The sequence below is a fragment of the Taudactylus pleione genome, unplaced genomic scaffold (assembly GCF_031769625.1).
Source record: "Taudactylus pleione unplaced genomic scaffold, aTauple2 ptg000454l, whole genome shotgun sequence".
NCBI classification, from domain to species: domain Eukaryota; kingdom Metazoa; phylum Chordata; class Amphibia; order Anura; family Myobatrachidae; genus Taudactylus; species Taudactylus pleione.
Window position 1 is genome coordinate 7,663,536 of NW_028284856.1, and position 19,085 is coordinate 7,682,620.

A 19,085-nucleotide genomic window follows, 5' to 3' on the forward strand; every position below is an offset into this window, starting at 1 on the left:
CAGACTGGCGCCGTCGTCCCTTGTCCTTGACCTGTACACGGGCAACTTGTGATTGTGACGAGAGGCCATCAAGTCCATCTCCGGCAGTCCCTACTTGTCCATGAGTAGTTGGAATACCTCTGGATGAAGCGACCATTCCCCTGGATGCACGTCGTAACGGCTGAGGAAGTCTGCCTCCCAATTGAGGATTCCGGGAATGAAGACTGCAGAGATCGCTGGAAAGTGGCACTCCGCCCAGGTTAGGATGTGAGACACTTCTGCCATCGCAGCCCGGCTGCGAGTTCCTCCCTGGCGATTGATGTACGCCACCGTGGTGGCGTTGTCTGACTGCACTTGCACCGCCCTTCCGTGAAGAGTGGTGCCGGCCGACTGCAGAGCCCTGTACACGGCTCTTAGTTCCAGAACATTGATGGGGAGAGCCGCTTCCTCCGCTGTCCAACGACCCTGAAGTGACAAGGAGCCTGTCACCGCCCCCCAACCCCGAAGACTGGCATCTGTCGTGAGCCGAACCCAGTCCGGGATCCAAAAGGGGCGAACCTCGAGGAGGTGAGCTGTTTAAAGCCACCAATTCAGGGACTGTCGTACATCCGGAGATAGCACCAGGGTCTGTGACCGGATCCGGTGAGGCAACCCATTCCAGTTTGCTAGAATCAGCCTCTGCAGAGGCCTGGAGTGAAACTGGGCAAATTCCACCATATCGAATGCCGACACCCTGGAACCCAGCACTCTCATTGCCGAGTGTACCGAAAGACTGGCACAATCCAGGCAACTGCGTATCCGCAACTGTAGGGAAGATACCTTTTCTGGAGTTAGAAAGATCCGCTGCTGATGAGAGTCTAGGAGGGCCCCCAGATGGACCATCTGCTGAGATGGGATCAGGGATGACTTCCTCCAATTTATTAACCACCCGTGCATCTGCAGACAAGCCACCGTCAGTTGGAGATGTTGCAGCAGAACCTCCGGAGAGCTTGCCAGCAATAGGAGGTCGTCCAGATACGCTAACAACCGTACCCCCTGGTTCCGAAGGTGGGCAGCCATAACTGCCATCACCTTGGTGAACACCCTCGGCGCTGTGGAGAGCCCGGAACCGGTAGTGACGGTGCAACAGAGCGAACCGCAGACACCTCTGATGTGACGTTGCTATCGGCACATGGAGGTAAGCGTCCTGGATATCCAGGGAGACCATGTAATCTCCTGGTTCCATAGCCAGAATTATGGAACACAAGGTTTCCATTCTGAACCTGGGAATCCTGAGAAACCTGTTCAAAGACTTTAAATTTAGAACGGGTCGATGGGAGCCATTGGGTTTCTGTACCAGAAACAGCAGAATAGTACCCCATCCCATGCTGAGATTGTGGAACAGGTACAATGACCCCTGCAGTCAGCAAGGAGTCTATAGCTTCCCTGATCAGCATAGCCTTGGCTATGTCCTGAGAAGGACTCGTGCAGAAAAACTAGTGAGGCGGTCTGCGCCGAAAAGACAGGGCGTACCCCTGGGAGACCACTTCTCGCACCCAGGCATCGGTGGTGGTATTGAACCAGCTCTGGGCAAAATGAAGAAGTCGGCCTCCCCTCTGGGATCCCCCAGAGGGAGGCCCGTCCCATCAGGCGGAAGGCTTATCTTCCTGTTTGGAAGAGGGACGCCTGGCACTCTAAGCTTGTTTCTTGGACCTAGCCAGTCTATCAACGATCCCATCCAAGTCTGGACCAAAAAGTAATTCCCCATTAATAGGTAAGGCCTCCAGGCCCTTGTTTGAATCAGCGTCTGCTCTCCAGGACCTCAGCCATAAGGAGCGGCGGGCATGCACAGCCGCAGCCGACACCCTATAGGTTAGCAGACTAGCGTCCAAGGAAGCTTCTCCAATATAAGAAGCCGCATCACTCATCTGTCCTAGTAATGCCCTCTGGACTTCCTGAGTATCCTCAGGAAAAGTGTCCCCTAAGGCATTGGCCCAACCCTAATGGCCTTAGCCACCAGGAAATGGCCATGGACGGGCGAGCAATTGCTCCCGAGAGGGAATAAATAGACTTAAGGCAAGCCTCAACCTTTCTGTCCGTGGGATCCTTTAACGAGGAAACTGACGGTATTGGCAGCGTAGCACTCTTAATAAGGCGTGTGACATGGGAATCCACCGCCGGTGGAGCTACCCACTTCCTACAATGCGCCTCCGGGAATGGATAATTGGAAGCCAACCTCTTTTGAGGCACAAATCTCTTACTGGGTGTCTGCCAAGCCACCGCCATATGATCCGTTAATTGATCAGATAGGGGGAATACCGCCGAAGTCACCTTAGTTTTTTTTTTTTTTTTTTAAACTAGGGAATTTCTACTTGGGATCAGGTGCCTCATCCTCTATTAGGAGAATGGCACGCACCGCCCTAACCAGAGCTCGTACATTAATAGACGACCGAGATTCCAACTCCTGAGCCGAGGTGTACGAATCGGAGTCGTCCTGGACATCACCCTCATCTGAGGACCCCTCAGTGTCCGAAATCTGCGCCGCATGCAACTTATGTGCACGCTTAGACGCCCCTGCAGACCTGTCATTGTGCAGCATCGACTGAAAAGTCGAAGATGCAGCTGCCAGACTCTGGACTGAACTGGAGAGCACGTCCACCCATGGTGGAGGAGCTGCCACATTGGTCTGGAAAGGCACCACAGACTGTTGTGTAGCAGGAGTGGCCTGAAAATAGATCGGCAATCCTGAATAAGGGTCCACAGTCTGTGACCCAGAGGAACTCTGCAATAATTGCGGGGTACACTGGTAATGGGAAATGGTAGGCTGGGACAGAGTCCTCGTAGGGACAGCAGACGGAGCCGCAAGGCGGTCCGCCAGAGACACCAGCACCTGTGAAAACATAGCCCATGGTGGCTCCTGTGTCATAGGGGGTCTGGATTGACCAGGAGTCAACTGACACCGCTCATAAAGGCCATCCAGAGATGCCTCTTCCCTATGTGATCCCGCAGAGCAGCGCCTGCAGGAAAACAACACTGGAGTCCCGGAGTGCTCAACTTCACCCTCAGACATAACCAAATATAATGTACAGACAAAATATATATGGCAATAGAGGAAAAAAGAACTGCACTTCCCTGTGTGCTGAACAACAGTCCTGAATATGGCACTGTGTAGCACACAACTGTATGTGACAGACCTCACAAATACTTGATTTATATATGTGAGGTTAGTAGAAAAGCCCCTCCTCCACACCTGTAGGGCTAAGGAAGAAGGAAAGAGATCGATATAAGCTGACAGTAATAAGAGAAAAATACAGACAGCAGCACTAGCAAAAGTCACATACCATGCAGGAAGATATACTCACTGCACCTTTATGGTGCATACACACGATCAGATTTTTTCTTCAGATATGAACGATAACGATTTAAAAATCGTTCAGTCGTTCATATCTGAAGGAAAATCGTTCATATCTGACATGCCTGAACGATGGACGATCAACGATGCGCGTTCCCGTTTGTCAGATAACGATATCTGACATCTGATGGGTTTGCAGTCAGACTTGGACGATTCCATTCATTTTAATGCAGTCAAAAATCTTCCAATCGTTCAAATCGTTCAAAACTTTGGTAAAATCGTTCAAATCGTTCATCTGACAAATCTGACCGTGTGTACGCTCCATTACACTACACTCAACCGCCCAGATTCAGTGTCTGGGAGGGCTATAGTGCTGTGTACGCCGTCCTAACAGGGGAGAGGTACACAGGGGGACCGGTCCGCGTGCTCCCTGAGAGATCTGCGCTGCCACATGTAGAAAAAAATGGCCGCCAGAGACCTCAGAGGAGGAGTGGCCGAGTGAACTGCAGCTCAGGGACGCTAGACATGCAGGCTGAAAAGCGCGCTGAGGGGAGGAGCCGCTGAACAGGGAAGGCTTCCTCCCCTGGCTGGCCATTAACCCCAGGGATGCTGGCTTCCCGCTTGCCGGTTATCCCTGGTGGTCTAGTGGTCCCACGGGTTATGGGGGGGGCCCGCCGCCACTGCCAGCAGCCTCCGGTCTGTCCCCAGGACCGGAGGCTAAAGGACTGCATTTAAGGTATTCCGCGCGCCGCCGCTAGCCAGCGACGCGCGGCTTACCTGAATCCCCGGCGACTCCGGCAGCAGTCCTGGGAGGTAGACAGAGTCCGGCTAGTACGGACTCTGTCCTCCCGCCGCGATCCCCAGATCAGTACTGGCGTCGCGGCGCCAGTCGGGGATCAGAGCGGCAGCGTGGGCGTCTGTACAGACAGCCCTTCGCTGCCGTCTGTAGTAAAAAGAGAAACTAAAATAAATAAAATCTATTAGAAAATAAAAAGCTTCTGGGGGCTGCTCCTGCAGCCCCCCTGCGCGGTGACCGACTCCAGCCGGGCACCAGCTTACACTGAGGGGCCTGTGGCTCGGGGGCGGGGTATAGAGGAGGACCCAAGTGCATCCTGGGAGCTAAAAGCTTAACTGTGTGGTGCCCATGGATCCTGATCCAGCTATATCCCCAAGGTCAACCCTGTGGACCCCCTATGGACCCTGAAGTAGAAAGGAGGAGATACCAGCCTAATCCATGCATCCTGTAGCTATAGAGGCAGTATAGATGCCGCTTGCCATAGCAATGGTCAGAAAGATAAAATTAAGTAAAAGGAGAAAATCAAACCAACGATGTTACAAGCTGTGTAATGGCCGGTACACACTGGACGATGTCTAGTGTGTACCGTCCTAGTTAGCGATGGGACACTGCGGGGAGCCGGCATTGGCAAGTGCATACACACTTGCCGATGCCGTGAGCAACGGCGGGGCCCATGCCGCATTCAGCAGTATGGCCCCCGCTAACAATACCACCTGACTAAACTGCTGCATGCAGGTCAGATGGGCGATGCCGCTAACGATGCGCAGGAGCAAGCACGGTCAGCGAAATAGCGGGTAAACACTGGCCGGATCGGGCGACATATCGTCTAGTGTGTACCCGGAGAAAGACAGACAGAGACAGACAGAGACAGAGCACGCTACCACTGAACACAGGGAAGAAGAAAAAAAAAAAAAAAAAAGAAGGTTTCCCTAAATGTAATACTAGGATGCTCAGCAGTGTAGGGGAAGGTAAGCACCACTTAAATTATACAAAAAAAAAAAAATATATAAAAAAAATCTAACACATTCTACATTTCACCTCATATACTTTGCCATGAAGGGGTGGCTTTAATACTAAGAATTGCATACTAAGAAATGCAGAACTTTTAAATTTAACCTGTACATAGGTAAATCTGCTCAACAAAAACGGAGAAACAATTTCTGCATTTGTATTAGCAATTGAACACTTACCTTTTTTATCTCTGTGCTCAATGTTGGCTCCTCTTTCCAAGAGAGTTTGTACAAGTTCCTCGTGTCCACCAGCACAGGCAAGTGTAAGAGCAGTGTCATGATTACTTTCAGTCTGTCCCACAAGAAAAGCAATGTAATTAGTTATATACAGCACATACTGTACATCGAGATACCCAACTTAACCGACTCATGCGACTTGACATATGATACAGGTGATACACTACCAAAAGTTTTAGAACAGCCCATTTTTTTCTGTTTTTATTGAATTCAGTTTCTCTCAATGTATTTTAGAATCATTTTGTTTATCTCCAGTTGTTTTTGTCCTATGCATTAGTTTCATAGTTTCCTTAACAAAATTTAATAATATTTTGACTTAAAGTAGCCGCCTTTTGCAGATACAACTGCTGAAAACACTGAGTATACCTTTCTACAATGGAAAGCAAATATTATTTGTGAAGTTCTACACTCTCAGAAGTTCACGAATGTGTTGAACTTGTAGGCGGCTGCTTTGCTGTCACCCTACTGTCCAGTTCATCCCAAACCAGCTCGATAGGGTTTGGTCTGGAGACGGTTGGCCATTCCATGAATTGAAACCTACAGTCTTGTCTTTTCCTCAAAAAGGTAGTTCTGACATAGCCTGGAGGTATGTTTTGAGTCATGATCTTGCTGTAGGATGAACCCTTGACAAACTAGGTGTGGACCAGAGGATAATTTGGCACTTGGAGTAACAGGGGTTTATTTATAAGCAGCATGTTGTAAAAGCCAGGGTGTTTAAGGGCAAAATTTAATAGGTTTTAAATTTAATAGGTAAAATTATTGCCCTTTCAAAATCTTTTATAAGTAGTTTATTAGTCAAATAAAACCCACACACTGGGTAAACCATACTTTTGCATACATGTGTACAAAATCCCTGTACGATGAATCAAAGTTTCCACATTTTGATTAATCGATCCAAAAGACCTTTCCAGTCTTCAGATGTCCACTGGTGGTGCTTCATGGATCAGGCTAGATACTTTTCCATTGCTGCAGAACAGCAGTAAGTTATGAACCCATTACTTGTTAAAATAAGTCTAGCAGTTTATAGCTTACCTTTTGAACAGTTTCAGGTTATTCACTTGAATTTCTTAAAATTTCAAAAAAATCTGGAAAATGGTGGTGTCCTAAAACTTTTGATCTGTGATGTATAACAAATATTAGGATCTAAAAGCACTGACTCTAAAGGCTGCCAAGGACTGATTATGCATGACGAGTGGAGTGCTTGACTACTTTGAAGAGCCATGGTTTTCACTAGGTCTCATATATAACCTGTAGTTTAGCATATAATTTACTTACCTGTGCATCAATATCTATGGAAGGGTAGATAGGCAGCATGGCTGAAGGAGATATGATGGGGCTTGGACTTGGCGTCTGGGGTTGGGAAATGGAAGTTGCAATGCTGTGGGTAGGAGTGTTTGAGATTGCAGATGTTCTTCCACTCACTGCTGTTGAATAAAATGTCTACACTTAGTCAGGCTAGAAAGAATGTATTGAAACAGTAGATTGTACAGAAGTAAGTGAAAACCTGCATCTTTATAGTAGCTACTGTTAAGCTTTGTAACACATCTGCCTTTCTAGCACTAACATCTAAACTACTAGAAGACTCAAATCATGTGATGAATATCTATATTTATTACAAGAAGTAGCAAGAAGTTTCACTGTATTTGTAAGATGGTTATTTTAGAAAATAATGGGGCAGATGTATGAAGCTCTGGGAAGTGATAAAGTGCAGAGTATTAAACAACCAGCCAATCAGCTCCCAACTGTCATTTTTCAAACACAGCCTGTAACATGACAGTTAGGAGCTGAGTGGTTGGTCGTTTATCACTCTGCACTTTATCACTTTCCAGAGCTTCATACATCTTCCCCATGGTGTGCAATGCAGCCAAAACCGTATGAAAACTGCCAGAATTATGTATTAAAGAAAATATTTTCCATAGCCCTGGACTTCATAGGCTCTGGAAAATAATGTTATGATGCAATAGTAACAGCACCCTCTATCAGTGGTGTGTTTTAGCCTCTCCATTAAGATAGGACAGCCATGTTCACTGTCTGGACAAAATGAACATCATGTAAGAAATTATCCAATAGTATGGTTTAGTTGATTCTCCTAGTTCTTAAAGCCCCAAATCCAGAAAAGGCAAAAAGTCTACCATTTGCAAGGGACACCAATACAACTGAGAACTAGATAAGACAGCAAGTGCATCCAGTCCACTGAATTCTGCCCACCCATTAAGCTTACGTTGTACCTTTTAAATGAATTTACATTTAATTTACTGTATTCTTGCAATAGAAAAAAAAAAGGGGTCATTTCATGTCAAGTGTACCTATTTGGAAGATCATCCCCACCTGCGGATTGTGTATTGCAGTTGGTAACTGTTGCACTTTGAGGGACATAGTTTTGCTACTATTGCATATTGTAAACAAAATCTTTCCCAAAAGTTAGTCTGATATATGTCAACCTTCAAGTCAATTTCTTAAAACTGGAGATTGTCAGGAGGGGGGCCCCTGATCCAATTGACATGGAAACTTTACGTTACCGGAGGATATTGATATTTTACAAAAGGTGTACTATTTGTACAGTATGAAAACAAGTTTACTTTCCTTAGACAGCAAAGCATGGGTATATCTTGGTATGCCACAATGCAAAACATGGTTCCTATATTAATATTGGCATACATAAAACTATACATATTAGAGTAATTCTTTAAACATTTTACAAGCAAAAAGCAATTGCTTTATAAAAAAAAAAAAATTGATTGTTCTTGGCTGAAAGCAAAGTTCTCAAAAGTATGCCATAAGGAAAGGCAGTTATACATACAGTGCCTTGCAAAAGTATTCACGACCCCCCCCCTTTTGCATTTTTCATGTTATGTTGGCTCACAACCTGGAATTAAAATTGTTTGAAGGTGTGCATCATTTCATTCACAGAACATGCCTACAACTGTGAAGTTGTTTTTTTATATAGTGAATCAAACATTTAGGACAACAGAAAACTTCAGCTTGCATAACTATTCACCCCCCTAAAGTCAATACTTTGTCGAGCCACCTTTTGCTGCAATTACAGCTGCAAGACGCTTTGGATAAGTCTATATGAGCTTGCCACATCTTGCCCCAGGGATTTTTGCCCATTCCTCAAGGCAAAACTGCTCCAGCTCCTTCATGTTGGATGGTTTCCGCTTGTGAACAGGAATCTTCAAGTCTGGACCACAGATTCTCAATTGGATTGAGATCTGGGCTTTGACTAGGTCATTCCAACACATTTAAATGTTTCCCCTTAAACCACTCGAGTGTTGCTTTAGCAGTATGCTTCGGGTCATTGTCCTGCTGGAAAGTGAACCTCCATCCCAGTCTCAAATCACAGGGAGACTGAAACAGGTTTTGCTCAAGAATATCCCTTTATTTAGCACCATCCATCTTTCCCTCGACTTGAATCAGTTTCCCAGTGCCTGCTGCTGAAAAACACCCCCACAGCATGATGCTGCCACCACGTTTCCCTGCATGGATGGTGTTCTTGGGGTGATGGGATGTGTTGGGTTTGCACCAGACAGAGTTTTCCTTGGTGGCCGAAAAGTTAAATTTTAGTCTCAGCTGACCAGAGCACCTTCCTCTATACATTTGGGGAGTCTCCCACATGCCTTTTGGCAAACTCAAATTGTGTCTTATTTTTATCATTAAGTAATGGCTTTTTTCTGGCCATAAAGCCCAGCTCTATAGAGTGTATGGCTTATTGTGGTCACATGCACAGATACACCAATCTCTGCTGTGGAACTTTGCAGCTCCTTCAGGGTTACCTTTGGTCTCTGTGCTGCCTCTCTGATTAATGCCCTCCTTGCCCGGTCTGAGTTTTGGTGGGCGGCCCTCTCTTGGCAGGTTTGTTGTGGTACCATGTTCTTTCCATTTGATGATGATGGATTTGATGGTGCTCCGGGGGATCATCAAAGATTTGGATATTTGTTTATAACCCAACCCAAAATTGTACTTCTCAACAACTTTGTCCCTGACTTGTTTAGAGAGCTCCTTGTTCTTCATGGTGTGATGCCTCTTGCATAGTGTTCTTGCAACCTCTGGGGCCTTTCAGAAAAGGTGTGTTTACACTGACAGATCATGTGACAATTAGTGAAATGAAGTCTACCTGTGAGAAATTTATGTGACTTCTGAAGGTAATTGGTTGCACCAGAACTTTTGAGGGGCTTCATAGCAAAAGGGGTGATTACATAAGCACATGCCAATTTTCAGAATTTTTATTTATAAAGATATTTTTTTCTCATTTCACTTCAAATTAGACTATTTTGTGCAGATCCATCACATAGAATTCAGATATAAAAAAAAAAAAAAAAAAAAAAAAAAAGCCAACGGGTGTGAATACTTTCGCAAGGCACTGTATACATTTAAAAATCTTTCTATACAAGACTACCGTATTTCTTTAATAGCCACTGAAGCAGCTAGGGGAAAAAAAAAAAAGATCATACTAAACTTTAGTGCAGTAATCAGTTCATTGAGAACTACTGTGATTTGCCAGGTAAATTAAGTATGCCACCTGAGGAACAATGGGGGAGATGTATAAAGCTGTGGAAAGTGATGAAGTGCAGAGTGATAAACAACCAACCAATCCGCTCCCACCTGTCATTTTTCATACACAGTCTGTAACATGACAGTTGTGAGCTGATTGGTTGGTCGTTTATCACTCTGCACTTTATCACTTTCCAGAGCTTCATACATCTGCCCCAGTGATTGGTAAATGTTTCAAGCATTTATCACTTTTTGTAGCATGAACCAGTCAAATTAGGGTCTATATATGACATTTCATATGCGTAAATATAAAATTATCAAAGCCTGCTAAAACCAAGCAGCAGCATCCTGGTACAAAACAAACAAAAAAAAAAAAGCTGGCAACATAGATGGGTCTTCCAAAATTCCTAACAGTCACAGGGTCAACAGGTTTACACACCTTACCAAGGGTTGAGTCACATGGGAATTTAGGAATGCTGCAATTTTCCAAGCAAAAAAACACTACAGTGCCGAAGGGATGAAATTCATTGAATGGGCAATGCTCCATAACACAAACTGCACTTTCATATACTCTGTGTGACAAGAGCATTACTTAGTAGTCTGTCTCACTGGTGGCATAGACCCAGAGAGATAATCAGATCCAATTAAAATATTGATTCTGCACGTCTTATTGCAACATTGTAAAATATTGTGTGATGTTATTACAGACACACATAGCTGAGTTTTGCTAATGGATTAGTAAGACCCTCTAATTAGAAGCCACAATGAAATACACCTACCGTCCATAGCAGCTGCATGTGTCTTCTCTAGTTTGATAAACAGGCTGTTTTAGATTAAATGTAGGTGTTCAAAGTGCTACACAAAATGCCTACATTTGGGTTTAAGTATTAAGTTGAAAAAGGGGGGCTGTACTGCACACCCTAATTTTAACCATAAAAGGTGCTACCATGCTGAGACTTGTAGTTCCATGCTCAAAAAAAGAAAATGCAGGTGCACACTGAAAGCACTAAGAATACTGATAACTTTTATAATAAACGGACATAGTTTTTTAAATAGGGTGCTTAGTACATTTAACCAAAAATGTATGCCAACCTACCACGTCAAGGTGAACCTCATCAGGTGGTCCCTAACATCTATAATACTGCCACATTACATAAATTTACCCAGGACATAAGGCCCCCTTAAAATAGCCAACGGTTTGCCGGATTCTGCCATGGGATCGGAAACTTCAATCAGCAATGGCAACTGGCGGCCATCGATGTTCAGTGATTCGTCGGAGGATCGGTGAAATCATAAATGCTATATCTGACCAATTTGCCACCATCATATTTTAATCACCGAACCTCCAAACCGGCATCGCAACAATCTGCCGCTAGTGTATGAGGGCCATTACCTATAATCGTGACAATTCTAAAGTGTAGACTACAATGCAAGGACCCATACTAATTAAAATCACGTGGGGCAGGTGGCAGGAGTTCTAATCCAGGTAGAAGGAGTCTGGTCTTCAAGTGTACATTAAATACACAAAGTATAGTGGGGGCTGGACTGCACACCCCAATTTTTACCATAGGAGGTGCTACCATGCTTATAAAAGTTTGATTATCAGTATTTTTAGTGCTTAAGAGTGTGCACTTTCATTTTTAGGCAACTTTTTAATTTGTTGAAAAGAAAATGCAAGATTACTTTAAGCTACAAGAATAGCCTCAGGTATGGGTTAACATATGGATGAATGCATGAAGTTTTTCCTAACTCAATTTAAATTACTCACCTGCTTGTGTCAGAATAAAAAAATATGCTGCCACACAGTAAAGACTTAAAGGCTTGTGCATCAACGCCATTCTTAAACTTGCCCTGGGCTCCAAAAACCATAGTTACGCCACTAATTGTAGCTACAGTATAATCATACAATGCAGAAAATTTCACAGAAATCTCCGGCAAAGTGCTAATTAGCATTACTGATCGCAGTCGCCATTATCATCATCAGTAGGGCTTACGATTTGACCCCTTTGTACCAAACTCCAAAAACCAAAGCTTTACAGAGTTTGGCCCTGGTAGTTTACACCATCTTCAGGTGCAAACTGTTTTAAGCCTATGGAGGTTCCAGGATAGAAATCTTTTTCTCTCTCGCAGCCCTCGGCTGGCTCCCGAACCCGACATTTGCGCATGCGCAGAGTCAGCTACCACAGAAGTCACTTCTACAATTTTCCGGTGATATAACTCGCAGTGACAGCAGTTACCGCAGCCGCTGTCCATGCGAGTTTCCCTTTGTACCTCGAAGATATTTTCATTCAAAATGAAATTAGCCCCCGCAATATGGATACTCAATCATCGCGGCAGTTCCACGATTATTAGTACATAGACCCCTTAGTCTTGGATGGAGATAAAATAAAAAAAATAATTTACCTGCCAGCACACTATTGGCTTCCAATCATTTCTACAATGATTAAGTCTTCCACCACACATCTCTGTGCTTACAGACAGAATTGTGGGCTAATGTAATAGTCTGCGAGATGCAAGCTTCGGCTAGTTTCCGGGAGCTCGCTTCGTATTTTTAAAGCTGCAATCATTTAAAAGGCAACACCAGTTTTAAATTATTGCCACTTTAAAAATATGGGCAGACTCACAAGAAATTTGCCAGAGCCTGCATATCACAGACTATTACATAGACCCCCTGGTGTTGGTTTGCCATCCCTACAATATTTCCATTCAGGATATTTGAAACAGGCCAAGCAGCAAACACCGATAAAGGGGGCATCCACTACACGATTTTAGCAGGCGATTGAACGATAACGGCGTTGTTATCGTTCAAAAATAGTTTATAAATCGTGCAGTGTCTGGTCGTTAACGATCAACGATGCGCGCTCTAGCTGGTCGTTTGATCGTCTCATCAGTCGACTGAACATGCAGGTCAATTTCACTTGATCTATTAAAGATAGTTTGCAAATCGTTCAGACTGAAAGATACAATTTCAAGGGAAAAAAAATCAAGGGAAAATAGTTAGAGATTGGACAGGGAGTAGATCGTCTAGTGGATGTGCCCCTTTAGAGTGCTGCCTGGCACGGTCACATCATCCTGACACCGGTAGATCTGGCAAGCAAGGAAAGTATGCTTTCATTTTAACACACACACACACACACACACACACACACACTCCATCACCACACATGATTATTTTTTTGTTTTGGGACTAACTCTTAAATTGCTGACTTAAACATTTAATGCTCACCATAAAGGGCAGGACCAATAACCATTTGTTACAAGTACCTGAAATTATTTTGAAATACTATTTAAAGAAGCAATTATATTAGATTCAGTTTTAAAAACATCACATAAGTCATAACTGCATAATACTCAGACTAAAATTATATTAAAGCAGTCTTGATATAAAAAAAAAAAACATTGCAAGGCTAATTCATCTTTAGAAACTGGACTAAACTAAAATTAAGACACACCAGAAAGATATGTCAATCATTGAACAGGTAAACAAACCAAATGGAACTAGTTTGAACCAAGATACCCACCTGCCATGATGTCATCCAGCGTGTCAGTGAGTGTCTGAGCAGGACTGGCTATCATTAAACCTTCTTGGGTTTCTGCCAGGACACCTTGCCCAAGACCCGTTAGCTGTGCTTGACACAATTCTTGCTGTCCCACAATAACTCCTTGAAGGTCTGCAAGATTAGCAATGGGCCCAGGGGATAGAGTACCTGCTGCCAGAGGCAAAGCTTGAGGCATTGCCAGAGGCTGCATGGGAGTGAAGCCCATCTGTACTGCAGTCTGCTGGGAGTCCTCTTTGAGCAAGATGGTGTCAACCTGCTGTAAATGGGTATAGTCTACCTCAGTGATCTCTTCCCCAACCCCTACTGGAGTTAGAAGTCCCAGATGTTGGCAGGTTTGCTGTTGTTGTTGCTGCTGAAGTTGAATTCTCTGAGCTTTTACTTCTAGATACTGCTTTTTAAGCTGCTGTTGGGTCTTTAGCTGCAGCTCTCGCTCAACTTTTTGTAGCTCTTCTAGTATTTTTTGCTTCTTCTGGATCTGCTCTTCACGCGTTTTGTTCAACTCCTCTATCTTCTCTTTAGTCAACTGGTCTGCATGGGCTAGCTCCAAGGACTGTAACTGTGCATTCTTTTCAATGGCTTCTTTGATCCTTTGCTCCAGCTCAGTCAGCTTCCCCTGAGCTTCTTCTACAATGCTTTCTGGAGATTGACTGCTGATGTATCCTTGTGCATCCTGGCTGCTGTCTGGCACATGGCCACTGGACTTCTGCTTAGATGCAGCTGTGTGAAAAAGAAACCCCCTCAGAACCAATGGAAGCGCAAAAGGAATGGCACCCTCATGACTGCTAATGCCAGACATGAGGAAACTTGCAAGGATAGGTACATGAACTACATCCACAAAACTATGACACTATTACAAAAGTTGATACTGAAAGTATCCTAATTTTGCTAAATATATAAGGATTGTAAAAGGTGTTTGAGGGGCTGAATTTGGAAACTATAAAGCCTATTATTTATTTAAACATATAATCACTAAAAGTGTGTATATTTGCACTTACCTGTCTTGAAGCAGGAGCAATCTATGTTAGGGGAGGTGCCGCAGAGAGGACTTGCCCCTCCCCTCCTGAGGTCGATAGCTCCAGGACAGATAAATGATATATATCCACTAGATATTTACTAGAGAGTGAATAAACCTCAATAAAAGTGGAGTCAGCCTTAAAAATAATGGTATGCACATATTGTTCTATTGCTAAAAGTTGATCTTATCACTAAAGCATGGGGCCTTGCTCATAATGTAAGTGTCAGATAACAGCCTCTGAAAAAAATAACCTGGCTAAAGTTGCTCCAAAAATAAAAAATGTACATTTTTATAACTTATCCAAAGACTTTCAAGACAACCAATGTGTTATATTCTGCTTAAATTCAACCAGTCATTCTGCAGCTAGACTATGAGTATTGGGTTAATCAGAATGGAGCATAGACAGGCATGCAGGTATGTTAGTTATGTAACAGTGGAGAAACTAAAGCATATAAGACTTTAATTACACAATGTATATAACGTCTACCCTAGAAACAAATCTCATGCTAAAAAAAAATAAAATAAAACATGGCATTGGCCCAAACTATAAATATATATATAGTTATGTTGCAGGGCACTTGACTATAAGGAAAATCGTACGGACTGGGAGTAACCACTTTTTATATTCAATAAAAAATACCTCTTTAGGTCCCAAATCAATGGTTTTTCCATAACAAGTTAGCTAACTTCCAAAATACATTGTACAGGAGCTGACCACATTCACCAAATTCTTAGCAATGTTAAAACTAGTTGATGACTGATGTGATAGTACTATCACGGTAGTTTATAGTAGCTTCTCTTGTCAAAAGACCGTGCATTACTGCTTACAGATTAACAAGCACTACTCTGTTTAAATGCTAAATACTGTATATAAACTAAAAAATTAAAAACTGGTAGGATAAATAAAATAGTAACACACAGCCAAACAAAACTTTGGAAAATACACAAATAGGTTTAAAATGTAATTTTGAAATAAAAAGTATCCCTTAAACAGCAATACCAGCATACAAGTAGTGTCTAAAGGAAAATCACAGCACTAAACATTGTAATGCACGCTAATATAAAAAGGGTAACAAAATGTTAACATTTGAAGCAATGTTTATTTTCAGGCACCAATGTACATTGAACTCTGTACAGGTCCAATATAGATAAATCAGTCAAATAAGTAAGAAACCTGCAGGTGAAATGATTGAAAAGATAAAACCATTTGCAAACTTTTTATATTGTAAACAAGGTTATTTTTACAAGCTATAATCCACCATCATTTGTGGATGTTTGGTTAAACTATTGGAATCTAGCCATTATATACAGTATGTATGCTATGTATATATGAAGAAATTTAAATTTTTTAGCAACCTGCACGGTTGAGGGGGTCAGGCACTTTTGGAACATGCCCACTCACACCAGGTGTCAAATGTACAGTGTGAAAAGCAATTTAAGATGTCCTTTCCAAATCTGTATTTAGCCCATTAACACATTGTTGTGGGTTCATGCAAGACTGCAAAAAAAATGCATTACATACATGCTACCATTAAAAAAAAAATATATATTAGGTGGACATATTTAACTTCTGACTATCTCATCTGAGACATGCAAATGAGAGATACATGTTAATTTTAAATGTATAAGTCCTGGAAATGTTCTTATTGTATTTTGATGCTTTTGTCAATGTGACCCAATTGTATTTTTTGTGAATCAAAATATTTTATAAAAAAAATGTATAATCATTTAGTCTTCTAGCAAAGAAAAAACAACAGGACAGTGTTATGAAGCTGATATTGCTTATTTAAGAGAGGTAGAAACGTGAAAACCACCACCTATAGTCAGTTCACATGTCATAGTAAGAACAAAAAAAAAAAAATAGCACACAATGGAAAGTCAAAAGTACCTGAAAAGGAAGGAGTATTAGAAACATTGCTGAGGCGTACAAAACAGACGACCACAGAACTACTACACACAAATTAAAGAAGGGTGAAAAGGATAAAGAAAAAAAAAGTGACTGACAAAATGTTATTTATTTACTACGAGGTGGTTGGCTTCCCATTATTAAAGGGTAAAAACAAACAGCTGTAGCAGTTTACATAAATGCAACCAAAGCATAGTACAGACACTGCAAGCAATTGAAATACAATTACTACCAGAAAAATAAAGTAAAAGCTAACTTTTTCCATTTTTTAAAGAGAAGTACAATACTAACATTTTCTAAACAGAAAAGCTGGAAAGACTGTTCAAGTCTGTAAATTGCTATACATTATCTAGCATCTCCACTTCCTCAAAAAAATGTTTGAGATAGATATATATATTTAAATTACATTTGATGTAATGTGTTTCCACCACAGCCCTACAAATGAGCACATCATTAGAATTCAATGGCTGACTGCTCCAGTCTAAACTTCTATGTGGTGACCCAAATAGATGTATAGAGAAAATAGCTTTTCTCCAAAAACATTTCACATTGTTCCAAAAAGGAAAGAAAATTATCTCTGGGGCTTGTCATATCACTTAACTGTTAGTAACAGTACAGATCAGGGGAACAAACCATACTGACAAATTCACTGGACACTAAAATCATTAATTGTGAACTAGGCAAAAATTATAGTTTGTAAATGTACTTTACAGAGAACCACAAGGGCAGCTAGACCCAAGATCACTGTAAAGTACAATAGCACCTAGAAAGCAGCAACTGACCTTTATTTCTGATGGGAAGGTTTGTAGCAACATTTGCAGGGGGTTTATCTGGTTCCTGGGGTGGGACGACCATTGGCAGTGCCTGCATCGGTACCCGAGGAGCCTTAAAAAAAAAAAAAAAAAAAAGATTATGTACATGTCCTTTAAACATTTTAGTTTAAAAATTTAGTCAGTCATTCAGTCTGCAATTAACCATCAGCCTAAAAAAGTCAGATCACCAACAAACACACACGTTATATGAAAGAGATCACGTACAAAGACACGTGTTAAATATATATATTTTTTCCACTCATGATATATACACAACCAATCAGAATAGCTTATACAATCCAGGCACTCATAGATTACCCGATTCAGGTCATGGGAGGGAGGGGTAAACTGTGTAACATCAGGCGGAGGAGCAGAGAGAAGGTTATTGGGATAATCCAACAGGTAGCAAACCACACTTGTGTGACCTCCTTTGGCAGCTTCAATTAGCATTGTCGAACCATCCTGTAGAAAGCAAAGAAAAAAAAAAGAAAAAAAAAAGTGTTAGTTACTTCGATAGAGTAAACTAAAAGGCAAACCGTGACAGGTAAACTCCATTACCAAAAATGAATAAAAAAATCAGAACACACTACTAATTATTAAATCACTTGTTTCACATAGTCTTAAAAAAACATTGCTCAACTGTGGAATGGGTATGTAATGCCAGCTGTCGGGATGCCTGTCAGAATATAGACAGCGGCATCCCGATGGTTGGTAACCCGACAATACAATAAACTTAGCCTCCCCCTTTTCCCCCCTAACCCTCCCTGTTAGTGCCTAACCCTCCCACCATCGTGCCCCTGGACTTCCCTTGTTCAGGATGGCATCTGGATTGAGATAGGAGTCTTTATTTCGACACCTATCTTAAGTCCCTTGTTGTGGTTTCCCTGTTGGTATCGAGACAGTCTGCATTGCAGCCGCCAGTCTCATAACTACATCCCCTCAACTATATTATCATATAAAAACGAGAGAGATGGGCACTGTACCTTTAACCTGTGTGTTGGATCAGCTCCATGAGCCAAAAGCAACTCTACCACAGCCAGATGTCCTCCAGCACAAGCAAGAGAAAGCACGGTATGGTCATTGTTCAGTGTTGTGCGATTTACATTTGCACCTACAAAAGAAAAAATATATTTAAAAAAAAAAATGTAACTAAGCAAAAGTGAACAAAATCATCCTTGCATAAATGTATTGTATTTTAAGTACAATGGAGGATGTAACAGAAGATTAGAAAGATAAGTAAACAAAATAAATCAATCAGCTTCATTACTCCCACGTTTTTCACAAATGTTATTTCATGAAACAAGAGTTATGGTATACTTACCATTGATAACTTTCTTCAAGGTCCATAGGGTCCACAGGGATACCATGGGGTAATGTGGTTGGAGAGATCCAGGCACCAAACAGTTAAAGCTTTCAGCTCCCAAGATGCCTCAGGTCCTCCTCCATATATACCCCGCCCCCAGCCAAAGGCCTTCAGTTATGTAAACAAGCCTCAAGGCAGGAGAAGGAAAGAGAAGAACGACGAACAATTGTAGACCAGAAGCACTCACAAGATGGTAGAATCCATACCTAATGCAGCCAGGTGTGTCAGGGTGGGTGCCCTGTGGACCTCCAAGAAAAAGTTATCAATGGTAAGTCTACCATAACTCTTATTTTCTTCTTCAGGGTCCATATGGATCCACAGGGATACCATGGGGATGTCCTAAAGCAGTTCTCCTTAGAGAAGGGCGGGGTCGAACACTCCTGAGCAGAAACAAGAACTTGTCACCCAAAAGGACTATTCCTGAGAGGCAAAAGTATCAAAGGCGCAGAACCTAACAAAAAAGTGTAGACAGAAGACCACGTGGCTGCCTTGCACAATTGTTCAGCAGAGGCACCATAACTAAATCCCCACGATGGGCCTACAGACACAGTAGAATGTACTGTCACAGTGTTTGGAACAGGGAGT

General features: G+C 42.4%; 1 protein-coding gene across 6 annotated transcripts in view; it reads right to left on the reverse strand.

Annotated features, from left to right (window-relative positions):
- The window catches only part of ANKRD17 (ankyrin repeat domain 17), a 191,630-nt gene that overhangs the window by 75,792 nt on the left and 96,753 nt on the right, over window positions 1-19,085 (reverse strand). For 4 of the 6 annotated variants that reach the window (XM_088448358.1, XM_088448356.1, XM_088448360.1 and 1 more), the window contains exons 12-17: window positions 18,121-18,248; window positions 17,456-17,599; window positions 17,108-17,210; window positions 13,366-14,121; window positions 6,629-6,777; window positions 5,297-5,408 (exon numbers count right to left, since the gene is read on the reverse strand). In XM_088448358.1, coding sequence (XP_088304484.1) covers window positions 5,297-5,408; window positions 6,629-6,777; window positions 13,366-14,121; window positions 17,108-17,210; window positions 17,456-17,599; window positions 18,121-18,248 — 1,392 coding nt within the window. The remainder of the gene's footprint in view (window positions 1-5,296; window positions 5,409-6,628; window positions 6,778-13,365; window positions 14,122-17,107; window positions 17,211-17,455; window positions 17,600-18,120; window positions 18,249-19,085) is intronic. The other 2 variants (XM_088448357.1, XM_088448361.1) reach the window with 2 other exon arrangements.